General features: G+C 43.7%; 1 protein-coding gene and 1 long non-coding RNA gene across 5 annotated transcripts; both read right to left on the bottom strand.

Annotated features, from left to right (window-relative positions):
- Positions 1-8,625: 8,625 nt before the first annotated feature.
- On the bottom strand, positions 8,626-10,512 carry LOC124699003. 4 transcript variants are annotated; one of them, XR_007001209.1, is made up of 4 exons: positions 9,900-10,512; positions 9,525-9,777; positions 9,186-9,439; positions 8,626-8,987 (listed from the first exon to the last, which is right to left on the bottom strand). It is a non-coding gene; the product is annotated as an uncharacterized LOC124699003 (long non-coding RNA). The 4 variants fall into 4 exon arrangements; XR_007001207.1 differs by having other exon boundaries at positions 10,101-10,512; XR_007001208.1 differs by having other exon boundaries at positions 9,525-10,120; positions 10,179-10,512.
- A 1,032-nt stretch (positions 10,513-11,544) lies between these two features.
- Positions 11,545-12,681, bottom strand: LOC124696090 (BTB/POZ and MATH domain-containing protein 1-like). Its single transcript, XM_047228868.1, has one exon. The coding sequence runs from the start codon at positions 12,679-12,681 to the stop codon at positions 11,545-11,547; it is 1,137 nt and encodes a 378-aa protein (XP_047084824.1).
- Positions 12,682-13,748: the final 1,067 nt, after the last annotated feature.

The following is a 13,748-nucleotide window of genomic DNA, read 5'->3' as shown; positions in this document are numbered from 1 at the left end:
TTTAATTATATGCTTAGTAGTTATTGTTGTAGCATGACTTGTCTCAAATAGCCGAGAGTACTTAATGTGCCATTGAAAGAATCATGTGTTGTTTTCATCATACAAAAGCATAATATTGTGGTATTCTCCTTTGATGCTTTAATTGGGTTGACTTGGCACATGCTTACACCCTGATATAACTACAAACCAGTCACCTCAAGCCTCTATGATAATTTAGTTTTTGACTTGTAATATCACTTTATGCTTTGATTAATAATGTTTTCTCGCTATGCATGATTATGGCCATTATTGCTCTCTTAGTTCGTCGCTCCCGAGTATTTTTCTAGTTTTCACTGTCATCGAGTATGAGCTCTACTCGTGCATCCAACTCCCAAAAACCAAACATTGTCAATTGTGTCCACCATATCTACCTATATGTGGTATTTCACCGCCACTCCTAAGTGAATTGCTTGTGTGCTACCTTTAAACCTTGAAAAATTATTACATGTTTGTGTTTTGTTTTAGCTCATGAGGAAGTGTTGAATACTTTATCATCTTTTTCATGTTTCTTATGGCTTCACACTTTGACTAGCATGCACAATGTGCTAGTCCTTAATTTTGCAAAAGAGAAGGCGCGGGTGCCCACCCACTAAATATAAATTGAACCAGTAATCTAAATCTTCTAACACTATGTACTTGAGAAATCATGAACTTAGCTTGTTTAAACAAACGAGAAGAGGAACTTTATTGTTCTCTCTATGGGAGCCGCTCTTGAAGCCATTAAACATGAAAGGATGATAGATGATGTGATGCCATTCGTTGACATAGACATACATACCTCTCAAAATATATTTTCAACACCTCTATTGCATTCAAAATAAATAAAAACTCTAGCACATGAGTAATCTTGCTTTCCTCTGCGCATGGCCTTTCTTTTACTTTTATGTTGAGTCTTCATCTTCTAAATTTATGCACCAATTAAGAAAGCATAGTTGTCATTCTGAGTATAATGTGTATAGTCCCAAAATTTATTATTGATTGATTCATGATTATATTATTGCTTTTTCTCAAATTACTTGTATCTAGTCACCCTTTGAACTTTAAAGGTGTCCTGACATTTATGTTTTGCTATTCCATAAAGGACAAGATGAGTACCACTTTGATATGTTTACTCTATGCTTAAAAACAAACAGTTGCTTTCAGTGCATAATTGTTCATGATCTTTTGTTTGAGTTACTTCTCATGTTGTAACATAGCTGCTAAGTTCTATTGTTAGAATTATGTCCATCATGACTATGTTTAGAGTACTTTGATCCCAGCTCACAATGCTTTTACAATAACTTGATCAAGATTGTGTTGGCTGCATGTCACCTCAAAAATTATTTTTGTTATCACTTACCTACTCGAGGACGAGCAGCGCTTGGGGATGCTGATACGTTGCAAACGTATCTATAATTTTAGATACTCCATGCTTGTTTTACACCAATTTCTATATGTTTTGTTTACACTTTGTGGCACTTTTTATGCATTTTCCGGAACTAACCTATTGACAAGATGCCACGGTGCTAGTTCCTGTTTTCTGTTGTTTTGTATTTCAGAAAAGTTGTGCCGGAAATATTCTCGGAATTGGACGAAACGAAAGCCAAAGTTCCTATTTTTCCCGACCCGAAGATGGAGTCCAAAGCAGACACGGAGGAGGGCGCCGAGGTGGCCACACCACCTCTAGGCGCGGGCCCACCTCTAGCCGCGCCTAGGATGTGGGGCCCTCGGGCGCCCACCGACCTCGCCCTTCCGCCTATAAATTTCCTCCGACGCGAAAACCCTAAATAATCTAGCCTCCGTCCTCCGCGCCCGCTGAAGACAAGTTTCGGGGGACAGAAGTCTCTGTTCCGGCACCCTGCCGGGACGAGGAATTGCCCCGGAGCCATCTCCATCGACTCCACCGCTATCTTCATCGTTGTCGCTGACTCCCGTGATGAGGAGGGAGTAGTTCTCCCCCGAGGCGGAGGACTTTACCGGTAGCTATGTTTTCTATCTCTCTCTCCAATGATATGATCTTTATGTTATCATGAGCTTTGTAATCTACTTGAATAAGTGGATTTCATTCTTGAACTATTATGATACTCAAGTGGTTTTATTATGTGATCTCCGGAGATACCTTGTCCCACGGTGTGAAGGTGACAGTGTGCATATCGTGTTTGTCTCTTAAGATTAATTTACAGAAAATACTTATGAATTGTGGTGTCTTGTAAGTAATATCTTTGTATGCTCAAAGTGATAGCGTGGGGCATCCATAGATTGGGAACGCGAACTTTAAGGAGTGCTTATGCAGCCCTACACGGTGAATTTGTGTTTGTTATCCAACCGGAGAGTGGTTCAGAGTAGCGTAGTGAAGAGATAAAATTTATGTATTCAATTATGATATCTTTGACATCTACCTCCCTGAGTTCGATAAACCTTGGATGATCCACTTAAGGGAAACTTGTTGATGTTCTACAAACCTCTGCACTTGGAGGCCCAACACTATCTACAAGAATAGAAACGTGCGTAGACATCAACCATCAGGGTCGGGCGCCTTCAGATCTCCAATGCTAAACAAAGATTTCTTGACCCCCTCCTCCATAAAAGGAGGCAACAAACAAATATTCATTTCTGCAGTTACCTTTCTTTCAACATCATCAAGGACATTTTCCTCAGGCGCTGAAATTTTAGAAGTAAACAGCTTAGTAAAATACTCCAATACTACATCACATATACCGTCACGATCTTCATGTTTAATGCCATTTTCATCAACCTAGCATTTTACTGCATTTTGGTTTTTTCCTTTTTGAAGCAAATCTATGGAAGAAATTAGTATTTATGTCACCATGCTTTAACCAGTTTGCTCTAGCACACTGAATCCAAAACATTTCCTCCTTCTCATAGTTTGCTGAATCTGCAACTAAACTTCTTTCTGCGCAGACAATGCAGCGTCTGTCATAGGACCACGACACAATTGTTCCAGATCTTTGCTTCAGCTCCTTTAGTTTTTTCCCAGGCCCTTTCAAGATATTTTTTCCCAAGTATGTAGCTCCGAATAAACATCATTACATTTTTGCACCAACGTTACCTCATCTCCTCTTTCTTTTGCTCTTTCCCAAGCAGCCTTTACCATATTTTCTATGTCCTCCTCTTGCAACCACCTTGCTTCAAACCACTTTGGCCCCTGCAAACGGGCGCGCGGGGTATTCAGATGTTCCGTATCCACTAATAACGGACGATGATCAGAACGAGTCTTCTCGCTATTAATAAGACTAGCAAACGGGAACAGGTTATTCCACTGATCATTCATAACCCCTATATCAAGTCTCTCCCCAATTTTTCCCCTTCTCCAAGTGAAAAGGTCCCCCACATATCCCATATCTTCCAGCTCACAATCTTTAAGAGCATCGTCGAAATCTTGCATAGCCCTTTGAGATCTAGGGCGACCTCCCTCCTTCTCATAATTAAATAGAATTTCGGTAAAATCATCTAGTACCAGCCATGGCAACTGAACTTGACCATGTAAGGTACGTAGAGCTTCCCATGTAACATGTTTTTGGCCCCAAACCGGCTCACCATAGATACCCGTGAACCTCGAACTTACATTGTCTTCTATCATCACATCAATATAGTGTTTGCACACATTTTTCTCGATTATCTTTACATTATTATTCCACATCATCAACAGACCCGCACTCTGCCCAAAACTCTCAACGAAACTATAATGGTCAAAACCCATCTTTCTTCTCAAATTATCTGCACTAGCTTTCTCCAAATGTGTTTCGGACAGGAAAAACACATCAGGTTTTAATTGCTTCTCAAGATTAAGAAGCACTCGAACTGCCCGGCGGTTACGAAGCCCGCGGCAGTTCAATCAACAGAGTTTCATTGCTCCAGGCGATCCACCATATCGGAGGTCGCTGATCCTACGTTTTCTTCTACTTCCTCGCCATTCACAACCTTCTTTTGTCTCTTTGGTGCTTGCACCTTCTGGGGAGTAGTCCCAGACTTCTCCACGTTATTTTTTGCATTACCATTTTCCAACAATAGAATTTGTAGAACTACTTTTCCCGAGCTTGCATTCCGAGGACCCTGGCGACGTCCAAGCATGTTCACCGTTCCATCCACCCCTATCAGACGTTTTCTTGTCCCAAGACCCGCAACCATTGGGTCTACAATACCCCAGTTCATACCCATAGCTTCAGATGTATTTGGTTCACCCGGCACATGACCTCTTCCTCTACCTCGACCCGATCCAACCCTACTCGCCATACCCCTTCCACCTCCCATGGGAATATTCGGTTCGAAGACAACTTTCAGCCATTCACCCCACTGACATTGATCCTTTCCATGAATTCCATCACCACATTCAGTAACTATATATGTGACCCATCAGACCACAGAAATTACAAAAATAAGGTAGTTTCTCATACTGAAACGGGTATACCTTCCTTTCCTTTATCGTAATGGGCACAATACGTGATATGTTGCAAACGTATCTATAATTTTTGATGCTCCATGTTTGCTTTACATCAATTTCTATATGTTTTGTTTACACTTCGTTGCACTTTTATGCATTTTCTGAAACTAACCTATTGGGAAGATGCCACTGTGTTAGTTCCATGTTTTCTGCTCTTTTGTTTTTCAGAAAATTTGTACATGAAATATTCTCGGAATTGAACGAAACAAAAGCCGAAGTTCCTAATTTACTGTAACGAAGACGGAGTCCAGAGGACAGATGAAGAGGGGCCAGGAGGCGGCCACACCATACCTGGGCGTGGCCCAGCCCATGGCCACGCCTAGGGGTGGTGTTGGGCCCCCTGGCGCCCACTGACCGCGCCCTTCCGCCTATAAGATGCCTTCCGGCGTGAAAACCCTAAATCAACCAGCCTCCGTCCATGAAAAGTTCTGTAGCTCCGCCGCCATCAAAGAAAAGTTTTGGGGGGCAGAAGTCTCTGTTTCGGTACCCTTCCGGGATGGGGAATTGCCCACGGAGCCATCTCCATCGACTCCACCTCCATCTTCATCGTTGTTGCTGACTCCTATGATGAGGAGGGAGTTGTTATCCCCCAAGGCTGAGGGCTTTACCCGTAGCTATGTGGGTCTCTATGAAATTGTGGTGTTTGGTAGTACTATCTTTGGATGCTCAAAGTGACAGAGCGGGGTGTCCCTAGATTTGGAACGCGACCTTTAAGGAGTGCTTTTGCAGCCCTACACTGTGAATCGGTGTTCGTTATCCAGCCGGAGAGTATTTCAGAGTAGCATAGTGAAGAGATGATATTTATGTATTCAATTATGATATTAATGTTGAGAGTGTCCACTAGTGAAATTAAGATCCCTAGGCCTTGTTTCTAAGCATTGAAACATCGTTTACAACCAGTTCTGCTACATGTTTGCTTGCTGCCATTTTTATTTTAGATTGCAATTACCACTTATAATCATCCATATTACTTGTATTTCACTATCTCTTCGCCGAACTAGTGCACCTACACACCTGACAAGTGTATTGGGTGTGTTGGGGACACAAGAGACTTCTTGTATGGTAATTGTAGGGTTGCTTTATAGGGATATCTTTGACCTCTACCGCCCTGAGTTCGATAAATCTTGGGTGATCCACTAAAGGGAAACTTGTTTCTGTTCTACAAACCTCTGCAGTTGGAGGCCCAACACTGTCTACAAGAATAGAAGCGTGCATAGACATCAATACACACCAGCGGTTTATTAACATCAAGTTGTGCCCTAGTTCGCAAATACTTTGAGAAATTGAGGACTCCTTCATTAACAATTGCCTTAATCGGAGGATCCCCACTTTCCTCGCAACCTTCTCAGCTAGTTCCTTCTTCTTCATAAGCCCCTCAGGGATACCTTGAATCTGAGTCCAAACTGGAACTTTATCAAGCTTGTAATCTTCCACATTGGTGAAGCCATTGTATTCTGTCATAACCACCCCCCCCCCCCCGGAATAACCAAGGTCCTCCCTCCATAACACGGTCCCAATCCCCTAAGCAATTAATTTGGGCCAGAAAAGGATTATCCCCTTTTGCTTTGAACGTGCCGCAGTCGCCCACACATTGCGCATTTGCTTGAAGAGGGCCGCATGACTGAAGGACTTGGAAGTATGAACCCTAAAAATCGCTAGCCGCCGAATCTCCCTAATCAGATCATCAATTTCTTCTGAAAAGTCTAGATCCGTTTCTTCCTCACCATAGAGATCTAGCCCTTCAAATCTATCCTCCAAATCATCACCAGACGCCTTGGACCCCGAGGCTTCTCCTTCATCAGCTCCCACAGCGTGAACCACCGGAGTTTCTATTCCTCGATTTCCACCCAGAACTGTACCTGGATTTGCCAGGGGTGATGGTGGCGGCGGCACCGTACCAGCTATCTCCGCCATGCAAAGGGAAGGAACCCTTTAGAACTATACCCTCCACCAATCCCGAGCTAGATCCCGCGAAGCCGAGCTTGAGTCAACGTCGATCACCACGGTAGAATTGGGACTCTCACGGTCGCCACGAGAGGAACTAGGGAACCCTAGAAAACTACGGGAAAACAAGTCCTCTCCATAGGTGTGTTTTAGTATCGAATCGACTCGTAAGTGCATTTGAATCGCTTTTGGGTCACATAGTGTCTTGTCTAATCAAATGTGCTTCTCTTGTCAGACAATTGGAAGCGGTTCTCCACTATGTATCGAATCGACTCGTAAGTGCCTTTGAATCGCTTTTGGGTCACATAGTGTATGGTCTAATTTATCTTTTTTGTTGAGCCTAAACTATAAGCTATTTCACATTATAAATTTACATGCTCGTAGTGTACATAGTTAACTACATCCAGGAAGAATTCAACAAAACCCATTTGATTTCCTCAAAAGTGTAATTACGCAAAAATAAAAAAGTGTATCTGGTTGCAGCGTGGACTAGAAATAAATTTGTGAGTACAATTGTTGAGGTGATGCAAACAATGCGGCGCATAGATGTGCCACAGAAGATCTAGGGGATTTATAATTTATTCACTTTGGTGTAATATCTCAATTTTTGACTGATTTAAATGAGTCTGAATGTAAACACTGTCTAGTGTAATAAGGCAGTGGATTACGATCAAAAAAAATTGTTGGGCTTGAAACCCTAGCCCCTACATGTTGGTTTTTAGGTTTTTAAGGCTATACTGTTCTAGGATTTAGGGTTTATGGCTTAGATCATCTATTTTAGTCTGTTTTAACTCGTAGAGCATCTCTAACAAATCAGTCAAAACCTGAAAATAACTTGTTTTTTAGATTTTGGTTGAAAAGATTGCCCATTCTCAATCCCGTAAAACTTCGCTGACCCATAATTTTTTGAAGTTGCATCTAGAATCCAGATTCAAGAACCTTGTATGCACAGACGCCCTTCCAATGCGGGACTCGATGGTATTCAACCAACTTCCACCATGCCATCCCAAATTCCGGCCACGCAAGCCCCAATTCATGCCGAATTCTCGCCATATCCACTATTCAAGCGCGCCGCGCAACCTCCATCTCCACTGCATGACCAAGCCGCGCCATCCATGAGATCCCGCCATCGTCCTCTGTTCCATGTCACCTTGGATGATTCTAACGGCTCCGGACATAGGGATGGCCTGGTTGGGCTGGCCGCGTCACATGGGAAGTTGTTGGGCGGCAGCTGGCTGGGTTGGGTGGAGAAAAAGAAGACTAGAAGGGGAAAAAGAAAGGGGAAAACAGCTCCGATAGGTGGGCCCTTTGGGTAGACTTGCATTTGCGGTTCTATTTTGCGGGTTTCGATCTGCATGAGCTCAAGTGACACTATAAACTTATTTTTCAGCGCTCATATATGCATTTTTAAGGGTCAATATTATGGGATCTATTAGAGGTGCTCTAAGGCTAGTTCTAGTGAAGAGTAACTTATTTATACTAGTAACATGTATTTATAATTAGTATATGTTAGTACCTTCGTCGTACTCCATTAATTTGTCCTGAAATAAGTGTACTTTTAGCTTTTGTCCTAATTACGTTAAATATTGGAACGTTTGACTAACTTTTTTAAGGATACTAGTTGAGTGCCCGTGCGTTGCACGAGATATATATTATCGTGATATTTAAAAAAGTAAGAAAAATAAAGATCGCAAAAGATAACCAGTATTGAAGATGATGAATAGAAAGGCGAGAATAAAAACTTGTTTCATAAATATTATAGTCAAGTGTGATGTGTGTTGCAACAATTACATTTATCCATCCATCCATATAAAGGATATATTTGATTTATCTGTAATCTAAAATTAGATAAATCTAAGACATCCTTTTACAGATGGTGCAAGTAGAATAGTACCAGTACTCCATTTAACTTTCAGGAAGGTCGTAGACAAACTACGTCATTACAACAAACAAAAAAGTTAATATGTTACGTGCGCTTTATTTTTCTACAATCTGTTCGTTGAGAAGGGCAAATGCAATTCATTGACTTACCGTTCAATATTGGCTCGAACAACACAAAATTTCGAACAAAGTATTCATTGACCAGACGTTTCAATGCATGGGATCATATAAAATGGCTTGGATGAACAACCAAATACCCGAACAACAAAAATTGGTATACAATGAGACAATTTCAAATTCCGGTAAACAAACACCTAATCTCAGTCAAAAGAATGTAACATTATCAGGAATTACTCACACAAAACAATTGTGTTTCAGCCACCCAAGATATTTCTTAAACATATGATTCAATTATCAAAAGTTTCCACAAAATTGAAACTTCTACATTCTTGAATTACAGTTTTTCTACTGTGCCATTGCACTGTTTGCCCATCAAAATTATTAGATCCATTAGACCCAACTAACTTGAAGTTGCAGCGATATGGATAGTTTAGATTCCTACTGAGCTGCACGTCCTATCTACTCCATATACTTCCACTTGACCTTCCGGAACTCCTTGCCCACTTCGCTTAGCAGAGGGAAACTGCTTGGCCCAATTATATCACCACTGGAATAACGACACCTGATCAACAAAACAAGCAATCTTGAGGGCTTGCAATAATTAAATCTCAACAGTTTATTACAATCATTCAATTCAATCAAGTATTTTCATTAATTGCACACATCGTGAGGATACGATAATTATGATTTGTTTACTACAGTGAGAACACATCCTAAGTATTACTACATTGAAGATATAGAGAAAGGGAAGAATGCTCACTGCTTTGGTACTGCCCTGCTTCTGTTGTTGTTGCTCCTACCACTGCCGATAAGAAAGAATGACAACAATATTAATTCCAGTGATGTGCATTTATCAGCGACAAGATAGGAGGTGATCTTGGGCGTCAGGGTAAAAGAAAAGAAAATATGGTAAGCAGCTGCAGATTGAGATCATCTCATGAAAGTGTGCCTTCTCGCCCTCTTTCATTCACGTGAAGCTGTGGTGACTTGGGCCTGGTCACCTGTTTCATCAACCTGCAGCCAGTTGTAGGCTTGTGAGAAAACCAAACTTCAGCAAGCTGAGCAATGTAGATGACGTGATTTGGTGGTTTCTGCTCACCTTTGTGGACGAAACAGTATGTCAAACTTTGGAAGGGACCATGCTTGTGGCACCGAGGTCCACCTCAGCTGCTTCACTGCCTTCTCTTCCTCAATATTCACATGCAGATTACACACAGTGGTTAACTGCTAGAGCAGAAGAAGATGTGCTTGCACTTGCATCACTACAACATCTGAGGAACATGTAAGGATATGCTTATGTACTGTGCAAGTTCGTTCTACTCTCATGACCTCTTGCAAGTGATCTCCTTCACCTGAATCGCAGAGAAATGCCCGGTAAAACCTCCAAATCAATATATTTTTTCAAGAGGTACTCAAAGTTATTTCCCAGCTCCACAATGAATGATAGAAAGAGCACACTGGCAAAATAATTGACCATAATATTAAATTCCGATATTTGAATTGCCCTCTCATGAACATGCCATTCAAATTATAGCACTTCAGTAAGAGGTTTCCGCTTCTTCTCTGGATCAGGAATAGATCCATGCAACGAAATTTAAAAGCTATTACTAACCTTTCTCCCAAATAAATTAAGAGGTCTTGGGGGTTGGAACAAAACATTGCATATGCTACTTACCCCTTCAGTATTGGTTGCGCCTTGAAAATTCTCCTCTGAGCCTCCTCCCTAGCCATCTTCTCTATTTCGTCCACTAACATTTGCTACTCCACTTCATGTCTCACCAAGCTCTGCAGCTGAAAACTTTCTGGGCTCATGCATGGTTGCGGTTCAGACTTTAGTGGCACCCGAGAGGAAAATATAGTTGTATATTACGAGATAAGATATGGCCTGCAACCACGAGTTAGCCTGGATTCTATGCACAATGCCACAAAAAAGTTTTTATTTCCGTAAAAGTTGGTAGGATAACAAACGCTGAATTGAAATTCTCTTTGTCAGATCAATCTTTGCCATCAGGATACTCTACATGATAGGAATATCCATCTAATTTTACAAATATCACATGCCAGTTCAAATTTCATACAGATTAAAGCAGGACAAGCACCGAGAGGCAGCAACAGTAAGATCAGCCAGGCTAGCTTAGGGCGGATGTGATGGGGAGCATTTGAGGACCGACCAAAAACGTGTTTTGACTTGTTATATAACCAGCTCTTATTAAGGGGATTTTTCTCTGCTCTATGCCTGGCACTTATATTTTTTGCGTTGCTTCAATATGCATCAGGGCCAGACCTTGTAGGCTGGAGCAGTTCATCAGATAGCCAATTATTGCAACCCTTAAAGCACGAATCAACCATCAATTCATATGAGATCTCATCCATCGGAATTATATGGCTTGTTCACCTGAGTCGAGGAGAAGTTCCACATACAGCTTCGGGTGGCGGCGGAGGCAGTGAGACTCGGTGGCGACGGAATGGAGACCTGATGGCGTCGGAAGGGAAGACCAGCAGGGCTATTGCATCGTCGTCGTGGCCCTGGAGGGATTGAAGGCGCATCGGCCGATCCCCACCTCGCTGACCTCTGCGGCGTGGCTGGAGAAGGAAGGGGCGTTGTTGCCCTCCTCGTCGACCTAGGCGATGGCGCTGGAGGAGGAGGTGGTGCTGGGGCATGGCAGCACGGAGGAGGACGATGGGCCTGTGCGTCGACGGTGGACGAACCCTCGGGCCGCCAGATCCAAAGCCCAGGCCGCCGGAGCAAGGGAGCGGAGACCAAGAGGTGAGGTCTATCAAGTTGATCTGGCGATTTTGGTTCAGCTGGGGCGGGTTGTGGTTGATTTCCATTTTGTGGAGGACTAAACTACAAAAGATCTAGTGGGACGGGGAGTCGGACGAAGCCATCGACGTACCGGTTGACGACGGAACACTCTCGTTCTTTTTAAGTAGTACAGATACAGAAAAGCAACAACCGAGTTTGACTAATAGTGAGTGAAATCCTTGTAGAAGTAGCACCAAATAACAAGAGTATAAATGTTGAGAACACAAATATTTTTTGACTTAATTTGAAGATTAATTAACTATCTAGCTAGCTGATACTGCATATTTCTGTATGAGACCTAGCAGGTAAATGACTAGATGGTACGACCTAGATCGACCAACGCTATCTGCTTGGCCATGAGGTCGACGAGAGCAGGGGGGCAACCTGTTTTCAACTGCTCAAAACCATCTGTTGCGACGACTGCCACCAGGTTACCAGGAGAGGAAATAAACTGCATGCATGCCTCTTTCAGCACAGGGCAACCATGCCGCTCGGCCAACGCTAGGGTGTCAGCCACCGAGCTCATCCCGATGTGTTTGCAGAGCGCCTCTTCGCAGATCCGCTTCAGCTTCTCGACCATATACCTGTCCGCCGCCACAAGTAGACGCTCCGCCATTGCCGCCGTCTCTAGTAGACGCTTCTTCTCCGGCAGCCTGTTTTTGTAGATGAACTCGATCAGAGTCCTGACCACTTCTACATCCATGTCTTCGATCTCTAGTTCAGCGGTGCTCTTGCCGCCGGTAGCAATGGCGAGCGAGAGATCCTCCTTGAAGACGGGGGATCGGGCCTCGAGCATCCACCGGTGCACGGCGAATGTCTCCCCGCCGACTTTGATCTCCACGTCCGCCCATTGCTTTTCCCAGATGGCTTTGGTCAGTTCATCTTCCAGCTCGAACGGCGGGGCCGGCGTCTCACCTACAGGTTCCGGCACGGCAACACATTTGTACATGCAGTCCTCGGTGCGCAACCCGAGGTCGACGGTGAGGTCACACAGGACCAGGAGGCAGTCGTCCTTGAGAAGTTTCTCAGTTTCCAGATCTTCGTTGGTCATGAAGTCCGGCCACCCCCAGTCGTCGCCGCTCGAGAAACGGCGTTGCGGCGAGGTTTTTGTACGCGACGGGTTCCCGTACTGGTCCAGCACGCTAAACTTGATAGTTGCGGCGGCGACGCCTTCCTTTGCACTGCTGGTTCGCCGGAGGAAGAGCGAGATCCAGCCGCTGGGTCGCTTCGTGCAGCCGTTTGGGTAGCACTCGATTTGCCAGTCGTGGCCGCCGACGGTGAACGTGCTCGATTCGACGAGCTCGCAATTAGCCAACATCTTCTTGACTTGCGTGTAATGCTCGATCTGGAACAAGTGGGACTCGCTCTCCTGCCTCGGGGCGACGGTGGAGGCGGAGAGAAGCTTTCGGCCGCCGGCGCGGAGGGCGGATATCAGATCGGACGTCGACATGATCGGAGCGAGACAGGTACGCACGGTTGGCGAACGATCGGCTTTGATTCCGCCTATTTACTTGCGCGCGTGCGTGCTATGGAAACTGGACGTTCGTACTACTTTTTCGAGGATTCTAATTGGAATTTGTACCCGGTCACACGTTGCTTGGACAAGAAGTTGTGAATATATTTATATTTTCCACAAAAGAATTCGTAAATAGACTTTTTTCCCAGAAAAAAAGTTGTTACGGAGTACTAAATAGAATCGATCTTGTAATCTCAACCCTAAAAATCATTTAAAAGATTTTTTACAAAATCCTTTACCGACTTTGATGGATCTCGTAAATACTCCCCCCGCCTTATGAGACTTATTTGAGACTAGCAAACTGCCCGCAGGTTGCAGCGGATTAGTCATAAAGTTCCTCACTCCTTATTAACTATTTGTAGATAATTGAAAGCATTTGACGACAAAAAATATACCATGGCTCGACACTGATTGTGATGAATACTCAATCTAAATCGGTTGTGCATCATGATTGACGGCCTAGAGGCAGCCCCTCACAGTGTGATAAGCTCTAGCAAACACTCTACGCCCAGAGGCCACATTGACATCTACACACTCGAGCACCATGATCCTCCGACGCTAGACGAGGGCATCCGGTGATCCGGCATTCCTCCAGATTCCATAAAAACTAAAAATATTCTAACCCTTCACTCCAAAATAACATAGAAGCTTTGCAGTTCCCACTATCCATACATGCCAAATCTTAGATCATCTACAAGTCTGCAACGTTTGAAGTTGAAGTGACAAAAAAAAAAAAAAAAAGCTAACACACCGGGTGAAAGTGAGCAACTCGATGAGTCTCTTATGGTGTAATACTCATTACGAGACTTGAACGTTCGTGTTCAAGTTCTAGATACCACGTTGAAGTCCATGAATATATTTGTGCAACTTCTGGGTGACAACCACGTCTAGCCGGTGAAGCCAGAGTAAACCACCAACCAGCGGCGAGGTGATGCCGCCATCAAGTTCGCCCCCGTTGAAATAATGTTCCTCCTCATGCTTCCCCCGACTTAGCGGTTCTT

This window comes from Lolium rigidum, chromosome 3, assembly GCF_022539505.1.
Source record: "Lolium rigidum isolate FL_2022 chromosome 3, APGP_CSIRO_Lrig_0.1, whole genome shotgun sequence".
Classification (NCBI taxonomy): domain Eukaryota; kingdom Viridiplantae; phylum Streptophyta; class Magnoliopsida; order Poales; family Poaceae; genus Lolium; species Lolium rigidum.
This window is presented reverse-complemented; position numbering and strand designations above follow the sequence as displayed.

Excerpts from the sequence above, each read along its gene's own strand:
- LOC124696090 (XM_047228868.1), bottom strand. The coding sequence starts at position 12,681 with ATGTCGACGTCCGATCTGATATCCGCCCTCCGCGCCGGCGGCCGAAAG.